Genomic DNA, 21,620 nt, shown 5'->3' on the forward strand with positions numbered 1-21,620 from the left:
CTCACGGATGCTGCCCAGAAAGCACAGTGCATCTCAGTTACCAGCAGCGACAGGGAGAAATTGTGGTTTCCTTGAACAGTTTTCTACAGACAAATCATCTTCCCTTCTTCTCCTTCAGAAATCAAGAGCAATAGCGATGCATTTAAGGGATGAGCTGTTAATAAAATCAAACAACCTACTGAGCTGAACTGACTGGAAACACAGGGACTGATGACAGCATGTGAGGCTTCCCAGCATATATGGGAGGACGAGAAGTTTGTACATTAGGGAAGAAGGGCCAGGGAAGAGCATATGTGATAAATTAAGATGACCTGGGCGACATTTAAGGCACTCTGACAGTGCCAGAGAGGAGATGAAAAGCAGCCAAGTGTCCACATCAATATGGCAGAATGAGGGAGGAGGTCTCTGATGTACCCTTGGCAGCGGCTTTGCATTTGCTTATTGCTCCTCTCTCTTTTCTCTGCCAAGAAATTAGCTTCAATTATCCCTTCTGCAAATAAGGCCAAGGAAGCAGCTCCCTTGGAGGGGGCATGGAGCTGCAGGAGGTGGGGAGGCAGCAAGAAACTCCCCTTGTAATGACCCTATGAATACACTGACCTGATGAGGACCTCCTGTCCTTTCCCACACCTTCTTGACCTCAGAGAGATGCTCTCCACTGAGCACTGACTGCTTGCAGAGAAGAAACAAAGCAAATTTAAATCAAGGCTAAGAGCAGCGGGTAGAGCTGTGGCTATCTGGAAATATCCTAAAATTAACTACTGAACCATTAACAGGACAAAGATGCTTTGTTTTCTATTCCTGCAACTTAGCCATAGGGTCAATGCTTTAAAAACTGTATATAGAAACTATGCAGACAGATCTCCCCTGAATCAATTCAAAGAAATTCTTATTATGTTCTTATTTATAAAGCAAAGGAGAAGAAAAATGGCTTGTTGCTTCATATTGCACCGGAATTTGTTCAACAATCATAAAGAAATCGTGCAAGCACCAAAACAAACAACCCACGTGGGTTAATTTCTGCCCAAGAAGCCATCCACAATGATTCGCTGCCACCAGAACAATAAAACCAAGCCCAGCCCTATTTCTACACAAGCTGTGGTTTCACTTGTTTCAAAGATTCAACACCTCGAGGTATTTTAAAAATTCAGCACAAGAACTTTTTTTTTGTGTGTGTTGCAGCACATCCAAACAGCATTGTAGTCATGATGAAAAGATGCTGCAGAGAATCCTCGGCGGATATAAATTCACTCTGCCAACCTACAGTATTCAGCTTTAAAGGACTGAAGATCCAGCCCAGCCTGAAGTCAACCCTGATTTGAGGTTCGGTGGGATTTGCAAAGCCCTGACAACAATCTGTGTATCTCTATTAGGGAGCAGGGTGATGGGTGCCAGCTCCTCATCTCTGCTAGGAAGTCGTAACACCATTGAGAAACAGACACTGCTAATGGACAGTTATAAGCTGTAACATTACATGCCATCGTCTCACATTTATTTGACTATTCTGGTCTTGTTAGGTTTGTATTATATAATTTATCACAGCAGACAAGCACTTGGAGTATATTGTGTAGTTCTAATGATGGGATTTAATGTTATTGAATCTCGTGAATGTAGGAGTTGTTGTTAAACATTTGCAGAGAAGTTGAAACTCCACATTCTTGCTCTGCCTTCCTTTTCCAGGTAGGAGACACACCATCACCCAGAAGGGTACCATGGCAGAGCTGAACACTGCTGCACTCATTTCAATAGATATTGCAATCTGTAGGATTAATGAATCTGAAGTTAAGACATTCTTCTGGGATTCAGGTCGAGAACACAGATAATCCTCCAGTGTCCCCATCCCAAATTAATCAAAACACCCAAATCCAGCACAGATCCCCCCAAACTTCTCTGCCTTCACAAGAAAAGCAAAAGCAGAAGGGAACTTCTCAGATCAGGGGAGGCCATGTGAAGATCACAGCATCATTTGAGTTGGAAGGGGCCACTGAGTCCACGCGTTCGCCCTATTTTGTACCTCTCAGATAAGACCCAGCAGCAATAGGATTTCTCATCAGTTCTGCTCATCACGAAAACATTCAGACACATTTTTCTACAGGGTTTGAGAAGAGATCTGGAAACTCATTTCACATAAAGGAGCAGATTGTCATCAAATGAAAATGACTCACACCTACAGTATACCCAGATTTGTAGTCCCAGCAGAGGAAAAAGAAGGTCTACGGAGTCGGCTGCCAATCTTCCACAACCATTTTTTTACCCTTTTTGTATTATGAACATAATAAATAAGAGCCTGAAAAGCTGGAGAGGAAAAGCTTTTATTCTCAAGAGAGAAAAAGACAAGAAAAGAGAGACAGGGAAGCCACTGCTGAAAACAGGGGAGAAAGCTAAGAAGTGAAGAAAGGGAAAAGCCTTCCTTGAAACATCAAGGCTCCAGCATCAAAAGACAGTAAGAATAATGGAAAGCTCCAAACCTAACGCAACAAAAGACACCTATCTGACAGCAGATGGATTAACCTAGGACTCAGCTTTTGACAAAGACCCTTGCTAGTTTCTTCTGTCTGCCCAGAGAGAGGTGGAAGAAGGGAAGAACACCCAATCCCAGGGCACAGAAGAACACTATGCTCTTGTCTTTGCAGCTCTCACCTTGCACACCAACAGAAGAGCTTGCAGCTCCAATGCAAATTGCCCCAGCTCATTTCTGGTTGGAAAAGACCTCCAAGATCATCAAATCCACTCCCACTCACTAAACCATGTCCCTCAGTGCCAAGCGTCCACTTTTCTTGAACACCTCCAAGGATGATGACTCCACCACCTTTCTCAGCAGCCTGTTGGCACAGACTTACGCCACATCTTCCATTTATGCAATGGAAAATGTAAAGGATGCCAGTCCCCTTGGAAGCAGTTGAACCAATTCAAGCTGTGATCAAGAGCAGACACCGAACTTGTACAACACCAATTTCATGAACTTGCATGAACTTCAAGACTGGAGGATATACTTTTTGCCATGCATTCTTGTCAGACTTCCTTTAGTCCATTCTCACTCTCATCCAACTTATCCAGCTTGTCCAAGCCATCTGTCTTGTCCAGTTGTGTAATATTTCCAGTGTACTCCCAAATTTTCATGCAGGCTCCAGTTTTCCATTGGAAATACTGTTAGAGAACTGCATTGCCTGCATCAAGGGAGGAGAGGTGATCCTATTAAGCAGCTAAGATAACGTAACTATCCTGACCAAAGCCATTTGGGATCATTTGGTGAAGGATCTGCTGCTGTACAGGCATCCTTCCATGCTGCTTCAATAGACCCCTTCCTTTTGGTGCAGAGTGCGTGAGTTTGACTGTCTGCAGGTGAGCTGGAGAGGCAGCAGGCAGCTGTTGCACTCTGGCCCTGCAGTCAGGGTTATTAATAGAATCACAGAATCATTAAAGTTGGAAAAGACCACTGAGATCATCTTGTCCAATGGTCTATCCAACCATGCCTATTAAACCACATCCTTCAGTGCCACATCCACTCCCTTCTTGAAAACTTGAAAATTCTCATTGTTTTCCTAATTTTCAACAGAAAAGCAAAGGCAGTGAGAAGAAAATGCATGTGGAAAAAGGAGACACTGAGAACTGTGGTTTTATTTTATTGCTACACCAGCTGCAGCCTGAGAATCTGCTCCTAAGTTTGGTGTTCAGCATTCTGCTGGAACCCAAAGATGAAAAGAAGTGAAATCATTCCATCCTCCTCCTAATGCAGATCGGGTGTCTCAGATCTGCAACCATAATAATCTGTGCTGTGGGGTGATCTTGAAATCAACTTGGGGTTTCCAGGCAAACACAAATTGCAAGCCTGCCTCCCTCAGCTCCCCAAACCCACAATTTCTCTCGGGTGCAACATGTCCTTGTTACTTGCAACCCCTTCTGCTGCAGAGCTGCACTGAAAACCAGGAATTTCTGCTGTAACTCGAGTGTGACCAGATCTGAAGCTCTTTTCACATTGCTTTTCCTCATCAAAGGCAAACTTGGAAATAGTACATCTCTGGATTTTATCACCAACATATCTGATTCAGTAATGAACTGAAGGGTAACCTTTATCAAGCGATAAGGGCAGCATATTTCACACTCACCCCACAGCCAAATATCCTTCAGAGCTTTAAAAACGAATGATATGAATAGAGGCACGACTTTTCTTTCCTTTCTCCCCTTGCCAAGTTCTGAGCTACTATAATATGCTCAATCAGGTCCCTTTGTCTGGCCAGCCATGCCAGAATATTAATGGGGAGATTCTGCTAGTATCCAACCCTGCCTTTTGACATGCATTCGCAAAGTGGCAGGTTAAGACAACAGAATCAATCACTGTCAACACAGATACGCACGAGGATTTTTTTTTGCAAAGGCACTGCGTTTGGATTCTTCCTTTTAATTAAACAAATGAGTTACAGGAAAGCTGAGGAGGAAGAGGGAAAGAAAACAGTGCACCGGTAACTCTTCCTGCCACGGTCTAAAAACCAGTTGTAAACTTTCAGGACATGTTTAATTCAGCAACACTCATCAGACTGAGTGGGTGAACACAGGTGGGTTTCTATGTATTAACTTTCAAATATCTTGGGTGGGCTCTGTATCACAGAGATGACCCTAACCAAGATATCTGCAATACCCATTTCCCTTTGGCTCTGCAGCTGCCTTCAGGCAATGATAGCTATGGCAGAATTATTCCCAATTCATCAGCAACGCCGAGAGGGAAAGAAAGAAGCAACAGCAGCAAAGAATTCACGATCCTCTGTATTAGGAGAAAGTCTGAAAAAAAAGTGTGTTTAAATGGAAAGAAGATGACAAAAATTGGACAAGCAATTAATTTTATTTTGAAGCTTTCAGGAGGGACCTATTCAACCATGCAGAGATTCTTGAAGAAGTTTATAAGCCACGTCGCTTACCATCAATGGCTAAAACTGGACCAGACCAATTATTATCATTCAAATTAATGCCACAGGAGCGTTCTAACAGCACTCTGAGGAACTGAGGCTTAATACACAATGCTCTGTGCAAACAGATACTGAGAAAAGATTTTTGTCCTAATGTCTAGGCTAAAAAATAGGCAGAGTATAGGAGCTTTTCTCAGTGAATTCAATGTAGATGACCTAATAGGGCCTTCTATTTTAATATTTCTGATACAATTTCACAAAATGCTTTGACTGATGGTTAGTAAAGTGACAATATTGGAATAAAATGAATGCTAGGATCAAAATGCTGGCACTGTTATCTTCAGACTGAGCTTGGCCAGTCCAGGAATATATGTTAGCAGGTTATACTCAGTAGTATCCAGCACTGAGTCACTGTGGGTTCTGGTGCCTGAGGCTCATGGTTCATAAATCACAAAAAGAGCCAGTGGGGCATCCCAGCATCCCTTCATGTCAAGAAACAAAGGAATAATATGAAGACAAAAATGGAGACCAGGACTGAATCCACAAATCTCAAAAAAAGCCCAACCCACCTTAAGGGCTCTGCATCCTTTTGGTATCATCAGACTTACAAAAACACTGGCAGTGCTGATTACACCCACTGCAGTACAAGCAAATGTTTCTGTGACTAGACGTATTTTATTCTTCTTGTCACTTCCCTCTCTAGACTCCCTCATCTTTATGTTATTGTGCTTGCATTCAGTGAACAAGGAAAATGACAATCTGGGCAAATTAGACTTTAATTTTCAACAGCTTCACTTACTCCTACAGTTTTATAGCCAAATGCCAATCACGGATGTGATGAATAGTAATGGGAATGTGCAGACAAGATTTTTGACTCGCCGGAATGACAAAGAGGACCTGGTTCTTCAAGATGGGCCAATGATTCAAAGAACAAGCAATTTACAGTGTGCAAGGAAATGCAATCTGCCCACATACAGGCTAAAAAGAAAAGGTAGAAACCATTTTTTTTGGATACAGAAAGTTGCCTCTGAATGAATCCCCTCTAGAGGTACCACTGCTTTTTGAGTCACCTTTTGGGTGTCCTAAGTAGATGCTGGGGTCTGGATGGAGATGAAAAACTGCTTTGGTGTAGAGAGCAGCTTTGGTGGCAATTCCTGATGTGGGAATTCCTCCCCAGTACAATCAGCTGTTTCCACCATTAGGTTGAAGGACAGTGCTCTATCCATTGCATGGGTCATCAAGCAGGACAAGGAAACTGCCCTAAACAGGAATGTTACAGAATGGAAAGAAGCTTGATTCCTCTAGAGACAGAAATAAGCCTTTCATGACTGGAAGGAAAGCAGTCATGAAAAGATCTGAGGAAGGTGTTACAGAATACAAATAAGTGATTCTGGCTTAATTTCAAACTGGGTGAAGGGCGTTTTAGGATACAGTGTTCAGTGCAATGTTGACAAGACCAAGTGGTGATCACAATGCTGAGTCTTAACTGGTTTTCTTAATGGTCTTAAGTTGTGCCAGAGGAGGTTTAGAATGGATATTAGGGAGAATTTATTCATGGAATGGGCGGCTGAGCACCGGAACAGGCTGTCCACTACAGTGGTGGATTCCTCAGCACTAGAGATACTGAAGGACATGGTTTAGAGATGAGATTCAGCAGGTCAGGTTGATGGTTGGATTCAATGATCTTGAAGGTCCTTTCAACCATGGACAATTCTATGATTCTGTTCTATTCTATGAATTAAAACAACCCTTCCTCTTCTTCCTTTGTGCCACTTTCCTGATTTGTTTTACATCCAAACACCTATGTATGAACAACAGAGAGAGAGCAGGAATAGTAGAAAAATGAAGGAATATAGTGAGCTGGTGGCTGCTACTGAAGTCTCCTCACTGACTTGTGGTCTCCCTCTCTTTCTTGCTGCATCTGAGGAGCTCCGCTTTCTTCTTGTTCTTGAAGGATGAAGAGCTTCAGAATGGTATGGAATCATGGAATTAAAGGGTATCCTGAATTGTAAGGGGCACATAAGGATCACTGACTCCAACCCCTGGCTACACACAGGACCATCTCAAAATGCAACCCTGTATCTGAGTGTTGTTTGAACCCAGGTAATGCACAGGAAGTTCTCAGTTCAACAAAGATGGTACCTTCGTATAAGGACATATGAACTCGTGCTTTATTATTCCACTCAAGGAAAGATCACTTTTGAAACTCCCCTCATACCTGGAGACACAGCACTGTAATTACTTTGCTTCCAGCTGTTTTTACCATTGTTACTTCTATTTTAAAACCTTTTGCAATTTCAGCTACAAAATATTTTACCTTATAAAATCTTCCTCCTCCTCTCTCTTGGGTCTCAGTTGCTTGGGCTGAGCCATGTTGCTCCAGTTGGGCAGAGATTTCAGGAGCCTGCTGATATCATCATCCTTAGCCCAGGATGCACTGATCACCAGCTTTTCATCTGACTGCACGATGCTCCTGTGGGAAACCAGCAACAATCACATTACTGCAAAGTAAATTCAACTTTTTAGAGGATTCCACACATTTTAATTAAAATCTTTACCACGTACTGATCTGCAAAACAGAGTATTAATGTGTGGGTCCAAAGAAGAGTTCAACAAAGAACCTGTGGGGAAGGCATAAGAACACCAGCAGATGTGATATAAATTCCTCATGACTCAAGATATATGTTGATAGAGCCCCCTGGCCATATTCTCCCACCTTTGAAATCATTCAACTTATCATTTTACACGAGTGGAGGAGGTCATTCTGTACTAAGAGAATGAGAAGGCAGTTTCTCTACAGCTCATTTGCTCTCTACCATCTCAAATGAGGCCACCATTGGCTGGTGATTGTGCTGTGAGTGCCATGTGGAAACCTGCCCAGGAAGACCTGGGTGGGAGGCATCAGTTCACTGCACACCAGCTGGCCCTACATGGGGAGCAGGTCTGAAGCAATGAAAGGAAATGGAGGGGCCTGAATCTTCCCTCCAGACATCCAAAACAACTAATAACACAGTTTGCAGCTGAATTGTATATATGTGTGAAATTGAATAAAGATCACAGCGTATTCTGGTTATGAAGACTTTCCCTGTTTAATCAGAAATCCTCACTGTCAATTGCAAGAGATAAAAGGGATTCTGTACCTGGAGGAGTCAATTAGCTGTCTAATTTGTGTGCTGTGATTGCTCGAGATCACAGCACAGTGCTCTTCCATTCTTTCTTGCTATTTCTGTGGCACTGAGGGACATGATTTAGTGGGCATGGTAGTGATGGGTCAACAGTTGGACTAGATGACTTTAGTGGTCTTTTCCAACCTGAATGATTCTATGATCTACTAGCACACCATTGAGCTGAAAGTCCTCTCCCACTCTTGAGTTGTTCATCAGATTGCTAAGATCTGGGAGATATTTTTTACCTTCTTAGAAAAAAACAAGGGGGAATGAGGGGTACTGGTATTTCCTTCTACATCCTATCACCAATTTCCTTCACTGGCAAACCTCTAAAAGGTTCTTTTAGGAGGTCTTTGCATAGTAACAAGTTGGACTACATTCTCAGCTCAAGAAGAAGAGATGTCATCCATCCACACCACTCAAAGCAAGAACATGGTGATACTGCCCTCTTTCTGGTGTACATGAAAAAGATGCAGGGATTCAATGCAGGGTCTGCCAGCTGAGAACTGGAGTTGCTGGGTGCTGCACTATGGACAGATGGGTGCTGGCTCAACCCATGCCAGCTGAATCTGGACCTCACAGTGACATTCACTGGGCTGCACACTTCAGGATGTCATTTGGAATGCTGCATGGGGCACTACCATTCCAGTGGTGGTTTTGGAAGGGTTATGCAGGATCACAAATAAGGATCCTCCAGGTTTCTAAGGGGTTCTGCGAGTTAACCAGTCTCATTTTAATTAGGCTTTGTCAATGAACAGGCTTATGCAATTTGAAAAAGAGTGAAAATGGCACTGAGGTAGGAACCAACACTGATTTATCTTGAAAGAGAGCAGATTACTTCTTTTTCCACCAGCAACCAATTGCTCCTTTCACCTACCACCAAGGAAACAACCTCTGCTTGGTAAGTACACATGATTGGTGAGAATGAATTTGTCACATGCGCTTACATACAAATATTCCTTATCTTTAAATTTCATGTTCAATTTACCACAGACAAAAAAAAAAAGAAAAAAAAAGAAAAAAAAAAAAAGGAATGAATTCTATTTTCAGCCACAGAAGACCTCAGCTTGAAAATATCAATTTGGCCTTCTGCTGCTGTTTAGGAACTTGGTATTTTTCTGTTTACGAAAAAAAGCACTGCTCAACACATTGGGAAAAAAACACTCCACTAGAATCTCTGACATCCAAGCTAGAAAAACTGAATTTGATGATATTTGGCCATTTCTTTGCCAAGGCAGGACAACTGTTCCATGGAACACATCAGCCATCGCTTTCTCCTTTCCAGATTTAAATGACTAAAGTAATAGACTCCTTCCCTCAGGAGTCTGTTTCACAGATGAACAAATCTAACTCTTGGACAAAGAAAAGAATCCTAGTACTGTGCTTAGGTTTTACTTTGCTCAGTTTCATCTCACTGCTCCCTGATATTTTCCCTTACAGTTGACTCAGTACACAGCATGAGTACTCAGTGATTTACAGCATTATCATAGCCCCTTAGATGTATACAATTGAAAGCCATCTGGGAGTCTTCTATGGAGTCAGACAGAGGACAGAGATCCCTCTGTGTTTTACGATCCTTATTATCCGCTGTCCAAAAACGCCATTGCTTTTTGAAGTGGATGTCAAGGGAAAAGAGAAGGATGTCCATCTGGCTGCTATAGCGAGTTCCAAACTGAGATAGGTCTCCTTGCTTTTTTAGGGTTAGCTTTTTCCAACAACCTAACCCACACAGTTCTGTTTTTCTCTTAAATTTTGCTGACATTTTGCTCCGTGGCACCGTGAGCCATTGGAATCCTTGGCAGATTTCTCCATTGCAATCAGTAGGATGCCTCAATGCTGGGACGCTGCCACCACTACACGGATCCCTTTGAATTATTTCCTTACTCTTTCCCATGGTTGCAACACCTCCTAATTTTTATTGACAGGCTGGTTTTATGTAACCACCTCCTCATTATGGAAGGTGTTAAATAAGGTGGAACGTGCCCTGATCTCTGCTGGAAGCCCAGCTTTCCCCATCAATTAAAGACACCTTTTTCCTTTCCTTTTCTTTTTAACATCTCAGTCAGTTTTCAGCCTCCATACCTTCTTATCAATGTCAACCTAATTTAAGTCCTCGAGTAAATTATCACAAGACAGGATGACATGTTTTAGTGCAGAGTGCTTCCTTCCAAACACCCCTGTTCTTCCAAAGTCCTGTGCAATTATTCCCGCTGTTGTAATAGGGTTACTTGCCACCACCAGAGCCATAATCAACTAATTAATTCACAGCTCAATGGGCCCAGAAAAATGCCATCTGTTTGTACCCAGCTCTCAGGAGTGCACAGGGAATAGGTGTAAGTCTTGCACAGGTGACAGCACATGTGCAAGAGGGTTTGCTTTTCTACAGCTCAGTGAGTTTTAGCCAGAAAACATCTGCTGGTGGTCGTGGTCCCAGGTTGGCATCAGGGTATCCCCAGGCTGGGAGTAGAGTGATGGAGAACATCTCTGGACACAGCTGGGGATCAAAGATTTTCATTAGGTAAACATCTGTGCACCACAGAGGCTAACTGGGCTCTGTTGAGTTGTGTCAGTAGTATTTGGGAATGATTTTTTTCTCTTCCCATGGCCACGGGGATGTTGCCACATTGAGCTCTGCTCGAATTGCTAAGAGTTTAAAAGAAGTATGTTCAGCACATGGCAGGCACCTGCTGGCCTGAGGGACACAGAACCTGCCCGGAAAGTTTTTAGATTCGTGATTCTGTGATTCTGTGAAGGGGAAGATGTCAGTAAATTGTACTGAACTGAGTGGTAAAAGCACTTCTTGGGGACTTGAGAAATCCCATTTTGACTTCCCATCCCTCAGATTCATCTTCTCATTTCCTTACCTATAAAAGGGGGGGCTTAGTTTTATTTGGGTTTGCTGATAATGTTTGCAGAGGGCTACAACCAGCTTTACCCCACCAAACAAACACAGCAGGTAGTTCAACCAGGAGGCTGATCACCATAAGCTTCCTTTATAGCTGATGCTGAGAACTGGGCACCTCCAGACAGTACAGCCATGTTTTAAGATGAATGTCTCTTTGGAAATGTCCATCTCTTTTCACAGACTGGAGAGTCATTTGTGTGACTGAATTCAGATTCTTCAAACAGGTTGAAAAAAGCACAAGTAAATACAATGGAGATGGGGTGAAAAAAGATGGAGATGGGGTGAAAAACAGAACTCAACGTTTGTAAACAGTCTGTGTCAAACTTGTCACAAACAGAAGACATCTCATTTAGTTTGGATTCAATACGCTTGCAAAATTTGTCATCAATTAAAGCAAGAAAATCTGTAGTTGCTGCTTATATAAAGGACCAATCCATTCACAATCATCCCTGTTAGTTTTCGTATTCGCTAGAAAATCAGAGCCAAGTGGAAATCAAACTTGAAACATCTCAGCTTGGCATTTTTCATGCTGACGTCCTGACGGAGATCTCTGTACTGCGAAGACTCCAAATGAAAGCATCTTCCTCTGAAGAGCCTGTATTTGAATACATTTCATCCATGTTTCTTCCTATTCCCCTTCAGAAAACACATGCACATGGGAAGGGAACAAATGCCACGTGTACATCTTACGTAAACTGTCTCTCTGCCTTCCCAAATTCTAATTATTTTGATATCTCAAGAACAGATGCACACTCCCTTCCTTCAATAGCCTTGCATTAGGATACAGCTCTAAAGGGCTGATTCTGATTTTAAGCAGAATTCTAACTCTATCATTGTGAAGATTCATCCTTCTGAAACCCTGAAGGAAAACCACGGTCAGTGCTGAGCCGTAGAGATGCAATGTCCCTGCAGAGGGCATGCTGACCCCGTGCATTGAACTGCTCACAGGGATAGCTGCTGTATTCCTCCAAATCATTTGAAATGTATATAGATTTCTATTTCAGTCAGTCATTTGCTAGCAGCAAAACTAGAACATTTCCTGTTTTTCCTCCTGCTGTAATCAGGATATTGCCAAATGAGGGCTGTCCTAATTATGCCTCAGCAGGTGCCAAAGCCAGGAATGGTATCAGGAAAGGAAGGAAGGAAGGACCTTTAAGTTCAAGCCAAAGAAATTACATCTATTGTCTGGCTCCAGTCAATGAAGTTTCATATAAAATATGAGCATTTTGGACAATGGCACAAGCATAGCTACCAATTTACACGCGCGCTCGGACGCCGTTTAGCCCCCATATGCTCTCACTGCTATTGTTGGTGCTATTAATAATAATAATGAGCCCATACGCAGCCGCTCGCCAGATGAAGCTTCTTCTGAATGAAATCAGGCAATAGGAAATAATTTCTTAATGCTTTTGGTCAGAAAACACAAGGGGCTTTTTCAGCTTCCCCTGCTATCGCCAGCCTCAATTAGCTATTAAAGGAGATTATGTATAGCAGCTATTATAGCCCACATTGCCGCAGCATCTTTAGTGTCTTTCAATGCCAGTATTTATCCCCGTGGCGTGGGGCATGCTCCTGGCCCCTCTCTCCAGGGAGAGCCATTTTACAGATGGGCAGCTGAGATGTACATAGAATATGTTACTTATTGATGGTTACCAAGGAAATCTATGATAAAGTACCCAAAGGACTCAAACTCTGCGTCCCAACCCTGAGCCCAGTGGGATCTCACTGAGTCTAGCTTCCACACCATGGTTTGGGAAGCAGGTAGAGACAGATCTTCCTTCCCCCAAAACAATGATGAACAGCACAGAACAGAGTATATAGCAGCCCCTTAAAAGAGTAAATTTATGTGAAGGTTATGGGCAAGTGCCACAAAACCCAGCATGTGCATATTTACATGGAGTGTTGTGGTTATGAATTTCTACACTGGCATGATATCTGAATACTCAAATCTCTATATAACTAAAATACAGCTGTTCTTTAAAAAAAAAATAATTGGGGGAACAAAGAATGGAATGGTTCAAATGGAAAGATTTGACTTGTTTCACAACCAAGCAATAGCTTTAGAGAATCACAGAATGATAGAGGTTGGAAAAGGCCTCCAAGATTGTCAGGTCTAGCTGTCAGCCCACTATACGTCCATTTATATTAGAGATGATGCTTTATGCTCTTCATCTTCAACTTGAGGCCAACTTTTATCTGATTAAGAACAACGCCATGCTGTTTCTAAGCTCTGCTATCACCTACCAGGCACTGGAATGGGCTGCCCAGGGAGGTGGTTGAGACACTGTCCCTGGAAATGTTGAAGAAACGTTTAGATGTTGCACTAAGGGACCTGGTTTAGTGGGGAAATATTGGTAGTAGGCGGATGGTTGAACTGAAAGATCTTAAAGATCTTTTCTAATTTTGGCAATTCTATCACTTAAAAAGCTTAAACCATAGGGTAATGTGTACAAAGTCATTGGAAAGCCAAAACTCTGCATATAGCAATGATCACTATTTCAGATTTCTAGAAGTAATTCCTTCCTACTCGTGTCATGAAGCAAAAGACAATGAGAAGTATCTCCAGCATTCATGGGTTTCTGATCCTGTTCATACCTGTAGGCAAGGGTGCAGGTGTCCTTGTACTCCTGGAGCTTCACACACACCATGTTGAGGAACTGATCCGAATAGGCACTCAAGTCATGCATCAGGTTCATCAGGTCTTGAACAGTCTTCTCCACAATTACTGTGCTCTGGAAAAGAAAGAAAATAGAAACATGAATAGCCAATATATCTTAATATCAGCCTTCTCATGTTTTCCTAATTAATGTGACAGATGCAATCATACAGCTGATCCTCTCTGACAATCAGCAGATGCTGGAAGAGTCCATGCCACCAAGTGACATAAAACAGAGCAAAAGAAGAAAAAGCAGAAACCATGTGAGAGAGGAAGAGGGATGGCGAAAGGGCTTGAATATCAGGATGGGAAAATTCTGGCCCAGGACCAACAAAGCTCAATGGGTTTGTTGTTCACGAGATGAAACCTCAACATTCCGATGTTTGATCATAGAAACGTTTGAGTTGGAAGGGACCCTCAAAGGTCATCTAGTTCAACTGCCATGCACTGAACAGTGACACCTACAGCTCCATCAGGTCACTCAGAGCACCATCCAGTCTGACCTTGAGTGTTTCCTGGGATGGCACATCCAACACCTCTCCGGGCAACCTGTGCCAGTGCTTCACTACCCTACACCCACTGCTCACATCGGTACAAACTACATGTGTTGGGAACAAGCATTCTGCCAGAGGCTGAGGGTTAAGCAGCACCTTGCAATCCTTTTGTTACTACAAACAATTTTAATACACAGGAAGTACAGGGCAAATCTGAAAATCAAAAACACTGTTTCACAGTCTACAGATGAGCGAGCTGAGACAGCCTGCAGGAGGAAGGAGGTACTGTGCATCTGATAACATCCAAGATTTATAGAGCCCTACAAGAATTTTGGGATTTCTGAGGCACCCCAAGGTGACTTGCCTGCTGTATTTAATTTTGTTGCTATAAACAATACAGAAAGAAGGTTATCAAAGTCCCAAGCTGATACAAATTGAATTAATATTAGGCTCACTAGAATGAAGGGCTCCTCCTGAGCTAAGCACAAAGGCAAAGAAGGAGACTGAGGAACTGGGAGTTGTGATTCATTTGAGAAATGTTGGACTCCAGTTATACTGGGGACATGCTGGCTTGGAGCTCAATGATATTTAAGGTCTCTTCAAACACGATTCGGTGATTCTGTGACTCCAGGGACTTCCAGAAAACATAAGCAGGAGGAAAATTGACTCTTTATACAGACTAACAGGGATAGGTCAAAGGGAGATGGCTTTAAACTACAAGAAGGGGGACATTTAAGTCAGATGTTAGGAAGAAATTCTTTACTCGGAGGCACTGAGACAGGTTGTCCAGAGAAGCTGTAGCTGCCCCATCCCTAGAGGTGTTCAAGGCCAGGCTGGATGGGGCCCTGGGCAGCCTGATCTGGTGGGTAGCAACCCTGTTAACAGTAGTTGGTTGGAACTAGGTGATCTTTAAGATTATAAAATCATTAAGGTTGGAAAAGACCATTAATACCATCTAGTCCAACCATCAAGCTGTCCCCACCATGCACACTAGACCTGGTCCCCAAGTGCCACCTCTCCATGTTTCTTGAACACCTCCAGGGATGACCACCACCTCACTGGACAGTCTGTTCCAATGCCTCATCACTCCTTTTGAGAAGAATTTTTTCATACAGTCATAGAATCATGGAATGGCCTGGGTTGAAAAGGAGCACAATGATCATCTAGTTCCAACTCCCTGCTATGTGCAGGGTCGCCAACCTCCAGACCAGGCTGCAACTTAGAGCCATTATCCCATGTCCTATCAAGATGTTCTAGTTGATGCTGCTGCTCCTGTTACTACAAGCAGTTGCCTACATTGCATTTGAGCTGATAAACGAGCTGCTGTCCCTCAACCCTTAGCTTCAGAGCTAAGCCAGCCCAAAAGTAATGGAAAGGGGTTGAGCAAAGGTGCCTCACTTTGCACCAAAATGGCTAAATGTGCCACAAAGGCCAATGTTTGGCTCTAAGCAGAGGACAAGGTGATCTCCCAACCTGCTGATGGGATTCAGAAGAATATCTATGACTGCACACATGGAAAATAAAGAATTTGCCTTGTCGTCTTAGTCCAAATCCAGCTGTTTTCTTTTGGGGCTGGTTCTAACAGGGAGGCATTAAAGTTAACATTTATACATGGGGAAAAAGAATACCAGACTTACTAGCTTATATAAGAGAAAGAAAAGCAGTGACTTGCCTCTTTGCATGGATAACCACACTTTTCATTGTCCAGTGATAGTGCACTGTGAGACATGAGTGGGATTTCCAGACCCATGATATTCACTGATATCTTTTAAGTCTACAAGGTGAAGACTCTGTCCTTCCATATGTCCTCGTATAGCAGAGAACTTCCTACCTTGGACATGCAACTATGCTAAGAGGTTCCAATATTTGAAGGGAGCATATAAACAGGAGTATGTCTGTCTACAAGGGTGGACAGCGATGGGACAAGGGGGAATGGTTTTAAACTGAGACAGGGGAGGTTTAGGTTAGATATCAGGAGGAGGTTTTTCACTCAGAGGGTGGTAACACACTGGAACAAGTTGCCCAAGGAGGTTGTGGATGCCCCATTCCCAGATGAATTCAAGGCCAGGCTGGATGTGGCTCCGGGCAGCCTGGTCTGGTGGTTGGTGACCCTGCACACAGCAGGGGGTTTGAAACTAGATAATCATTGTGGTCCTTTTCAACCCAGGTCATTCTACGATTATATGAATGAGAACTGGTTTCAATCTGCCACATCGATATTTCATTGTGTAACTCAGTATTTGAGAAAACAACAACTTAGAAAAACAAATACTGGATGCTAAAAAGGAGGGCATTGCTGGTTTCTTTGTCGTTTCTCCCATTTCCTGTCTACAACAACATTAAGACCAGAGCTGAGTTCCTGCCAATATCTTGATTTTAGAATAAGGTCTTTTGATTTAATGAGAATATTAAGCTAGTTGTATGACTTTGAAAAAAAAAAAAAAAAGAAAAAAAAAGAAAAGAAAAAAAAGAAAAAAAGAAGACAGAAAAGAGAATTACCATATGAAAGAAGACAGCACCAGATATGTAATGGCTATTTTTCTGAACCATTCTAACCTTTTCCAAAGCAATCCTGACACATCTGCATGTGTCTCTGGGGATGCTATGTATGAGGATGCATTAGGCCATGTTAATACAGCTGGATTCGTTAGCTGGGCCAGCACAGGATCTTCCAAAACTCCGTGTGAGAAAATGAAAGGCAGCGCATGTATTATCAGAGAGTTACAATCCGGTTGCTGCTCACCCATCTGGATTCATTAACAGCAAATGGATATGATCAAAGCATAATTTTATGGCAAGGCACTTCAATGAGCCCTTTTAAAAAAACCCACGCTAACAAGGAACCTCGTCCGCAGAACAATATCCATCGCCTCGCACCTGAAAACACTGCGTGCTGCTGAATCCTAACATCACGCCGAGGGGACGATTCATTACTCTTACAGCACATCGGGGTGAAGGTTTTAAAAGGGTCTCATGGCTACTGAAAATAAAAAGAGATTCCTTCGTACGACCTCCCGTCCGTTAGCTACTGCCAATGCGAGATGATGAAACAGAATAGCGCCAGTCGTTATTGACACCGTGGGTTTTATCTTTCATGTATTTTGCAAACATTTATCACTGCTCCTTGATACAGCCCTTATTCTCAGTTGGACTGAAGCTTCAGATAATGTAAAGCAGCTCCAGGGCATGTATAATTTACGCGCTGACTGTAGTGCTTTCGTCAGCCCAAAATGACGGAGAAGAATAAGCAGCCCCAGAGGAATTAGCCCCCATTTGACAGATGGGGCAGGAAAACAACAACAACAACAAAAACCACATGATGGGATTTCCTTTTCTGTACTCACAACCTCCTCCTCTTGAAAATCCTTAATTCCCCAAGCCAAGGTTGCTCACTGCTGAAACTCTTCCTCACTTTTGACTTGTGCATCCCACCTAAGGCTTAAAGTGTCCAAATTCCTCCACTCTGTGGATCTAAAATCTTTTGGCTTGCCTGGGTTGCGTTGAGTGAAGAGGAACTGTCTAGGGCTGCATCTAGGAAGGCTGCCCTGAAAGTAATGCCCCCCAATTATTTCCACGGAAATGACAACAAAGAGCACAACAACACAGTTGAATAGTGCAAATTCTTGGCTACAAAACACTCTTTTTTTCCACACAGTCACCACTATCAGCTATGCATTTTCACCAGCCTGCATGCCACGCTCATACGAATCTGTACCAGCAGAGGGGACCCAATGTCACAGTCACCATTGTTGAAATGCACCCCTCAGCATCTCTCTGTACTCACATCCACTGTTTGGTCTCCACAAACATTCAGCAAGCAGCAATGAGTAGCAATGGGTGAAATTTTTTCTGCATGGAGGAATTCAGTAACACTCCTTTGCTCCATACACATTTCCATGTAAGATGCCATTCTGTCTGCTGCCATCTGTCCTATGGCAACAAAATGTAAGGGAATACTGGTGGGAAGGTTGAACCTCTACTGCCATACCACCATCATCTACCTTTGATGCTGTGGGCCAACACTGTGCAACAGGAAGCACTATTCTTGGAGCAGCCCTCATAAAATATATAATGTACGTATGTAAGTAACAAAACATGCTAATTTCTAACGCTTTCTATTAAAATATGTGAAAAAGAGGGCAACAAAACCATAAAACTAGTGGGATATTTGACCTTGCTTTTGTGAAACTGCTGCGTTGGTTTGATGGATGCATCTGCAATTCTTAGTGAGCTCTCAAGGTGTTCATCAGAGATTTTTGATGAAAAATACTCTTTCTGTGCTTCATCCTTGAAAACCTTTGTTCACAAATGTGTGTGCTGCCAAAAGGTGATGATAGGAATACATGAATAAGGTGAGACTGTGAAGTGAGGGATGTTTCCCTCCGGAAAGAGAGGGCTAATAGAAGTCTGGTAGAGCCACACGACTGGGGTGCTTGATGGGGAAATGCTGCCATGTGTGCTGGGCTGGGCTGCATGCTTCCCATGGGGCTTTGGGTTGGACATGTCTGTCCTACAGAAAGAGATCACTCAATGTACAATGATGTAAATGGTGTTTCCAATGGTCCCCATAGCAAATGCAAAGGTGCATGGCACAATAAAGCAGAGACCAGTGAGCTGCCAACACGCAGAGAAAGTTAGAGGCAACAGGTCAAACCCGCACAAGCCTCCAGCTTTCAATCTGTTGCTCTGTTTCCTCTGACTTCCCACCAAGGAGCAACAGATTACAAGAAAAATCTCCACCCTGAATGATTTTTTTCTGCATAAATCACAGCTTCTTCCAGGCCCATTCACTTGCAAACTCTTCATTGTCTTGGGGAAAGAATGGTGAGGATGGGAATTTCCCTGTGCAGGGATGTCTTGAGCATATGATGGGCTCTTGAAAAGGCAGCAGATGGAGGAAGAGACCTTGGCGCTGTAGAGGTTGTCGATTATTAGTTTATTATTGCCCATCACTTAAATCTCCTTGAGATGTCTTGGCAGAGGAAGGCACCAGATGAGTGCAGGATGTGGCTGTCTCAAAGGAGAAAATAAATAAAGCCTAATCTAATTTTTGAGCTGGAGTGTAGCTGACACCCCACAATTTAAAAGCTGCTACACAGAGCACAGCTGTAATTAAAGGCAGAACTGGAGGGACAAAATCTTTGCAAACCTCAGTGCTGACCCACAGCTCTGGGTTTGGGACCACTTCCAAAGCACACTGGTGGTTAAACCTCACACTGACACCTTGACATGAAACATTTACTTCTGCAATTTCTCTTTTTTTTTTTTTTTTTTTTAATTACAGCTTCTTTGCTGCCCCCCGAGGACTTTTAATTCCTTTTTTCCAATCGTTATTCATCTTTCCTTCCCGGCACTGAGAAGGTATGTTCAGCAGGGGGCTCCAATGACCCACGCTGGGGCACTACTCATCAAGAAAGAGCTAAAAATATATAAATCAACACATTGAGGGAGGAAACCTATGCCTGTCCCGGCAGGAATCCATCATCCATACAGATTTGTTCTGCTCAAAGCTACTCTCACCTGTCTTGGGTGCTGTGTGCAGTGTAATCACCCACTGTGGTAACAAACTCCCCTACAGGTCCCTATGGCTTCCTCATGTGGCCCAGCATCTTACAAAGGCCTGACACAAAATCATAGTTTGGTTTGGAAGGGACCCTTAAAAATCATCTAGTTTCAGCCTCACACTGTGGAGATGCCTTCCATTGGATTAAGGCACCTGGTACATGGACTGATTTTTTTCTGCTGTCTTTCTGCTTCATGTGATCTGCTTCCAGGCTTGAAGCTTGAACTGGAGTCATAAGCTGCCCTGTATTTCCCTTAGCATAGAAAAAAACCACAGGATAGCAAAGTGGACAACAAGTTTTGAAGCCTGGTTCACCACCACTATGCTCGTATATCACAGGATCATAGAACTGTTGGGGTCAGAAGCACCATCTGTTCCTCCTCTGCTCCAACAAGGCCAATAGAGCTGTGCCCCACATCCAGGTGGGTTTGGAGATCTGCAGGGGATTGAATGCACTCTCAACTGACACCAAGTCTGGGGGAAATGTTGATATGTCTGAGGGTAGGAAGGCCCTACAGAAGGACCTGGACAGGTTGGACTGATGAGTTGAGGCTGAGGGGACGAGGTTCAGCAAGACCAACTAGGGGTGTTGTGGGTCACAACAACCCTGTACAGAGCTACAGGCTTGGGGCAGAGTGGCTGGAAAGCTTTGTGAAGGAAAAGGATCTGTGGGTGTTGGTCGATGGTCAGCTGAACATGAGACAGCAGTTCACCCAGGTGGCCAAGAAAGCCAACAGCATCCTGGCTTGTATCAGAAACTGTGCAGTCAACAGAAGCAGAGAAGTGATCTTCTCCCTGTGCTCAGCTCTGGTGAGGCTGTAACTCGAGTACTGTGTTCAGTTTTGGGCCCCTCACAGACATCGAGGCCAAATTGTCACCATCCCTGGAGATGTTCAAGAAACATGGAGAGGTAGCACGGAGGGATGTGGTCAGTAGGCATGGTGGGGCTGAGCTGGGCTTGGACTGGATGATCTGGGAGTTTTTTTCTAACTTTAAAGATTCTATGATTCTACCTGACATGCAGGGCTTAGGATCTTGGATTAATTTTATTATGGCATTAATGATTATTAATATTATTCCAACTCCTATTGCTGCTATAAATTTTATTGCGACATTTATAGAGACTGACGGGATTTCATCAGCTGTGAGAGCTTCTCCACATTCACCCAAGGCAAACAGCTCTGAAATGGAAACCTCCTGCCTGAGCTGCCTCCCAGCCAACGTCCCCCACCTGCAATTCCATCTCCTCCAGGCTGTGACCCGTGATGCTCCGCAGTGTTACGCTGCCAGTTGCAATTTAGTTACCCTGCTGTCAATTCATAACGCTTTATTACCCAGCAGGCGCGTGAAACGGAGCTCTGAGGCAATCTCCCAGCATGTGCAGTGCTTTACTGGTGTGGATAGGAAAGGAAGGGAGCTGCTGAAATACCTGGGCAGCACAACGAATGGCGATGGAGAGAAAATGGATGGAGGTACAAACACAAATGCATTCACTTCTTTTCTCCAAATTCTGGCAGTTGAAAAAAACATCCTGCAAGGCCAATGACATAACTATTCTCTCATCTCATTAGATGATGCTGATGTTGGATGATTAGGTGATGTTGGTGGTGTGAAGAGACGGAAACCACTAAAAGCTGAACTGGGAACCCAGCTTGCTGTGAATACTGCCACAGGTTGCCTGCTTAAGCCTACTTATGCCTGAAAATGAACCCAAATAAGCTCCTGTGGGCAGGGGAACAGGTATGGACAAGGCAAGAGAGCAGGGTGCTCCCCAAGCACCCAGAGAGACAACCTGCACCCCTACTTCCATACAGCAACTCCCTCACTAAAACAGGAAAAAGAAATAACACCACTACCCTGAACCAACATATATATGTTTTTAGCTATCAGAGGGAAGATGACAGTCCAAATTGCCTGTTTTACTGATTAGTGGTTAT

The 21,620-nt window shown here is 43.4% G+C and overlaps 1 protein-coding gene across 1 annotated transcript in view; it reads right to left on the bottom strand.

Moving 5' to 3' along the window:
- The window catches only part of EXOC4 (exocyst complex component 4), a 402,172-nt gene that overhangs the window by 57,562 nt on the left and 322,990 nt on the right, over positions 1-21,620 (bottom strand). Inside the window, exons 12-13 of the mRNA XM_042872752.1 lie at positions 13,566-13,702; positions 7,216-7,371 (exon numbers count right to left, since the gene is read on the bottom strand). Coding sequence (XP_042728686.1) covers positions 7,216-7,371; positions 13,566-13,702 — 293 coding nt within the window. The remainder of the gene's footprint in view (positions 1-7,215; positions 7,372-13,565; positions 13,703-21,620) is intronic.

The sequence above is a fragment of the Lagopus leucura genome, unplaced genomic scaffold, assembly GCF_019238085.1.
Source record: "Lagopus leucura isolate 7727_CA_CO unplaced genomic scaffold, USGS_WTPT01 Super-Scaffold_100008, whole genome shotgun sequence".
Lineage (NCBI taxonomy): Eukaryota > Metazoa > Chordata > Aves > Galliformes > Phasianidae > Lagopus > Lagopus leucura.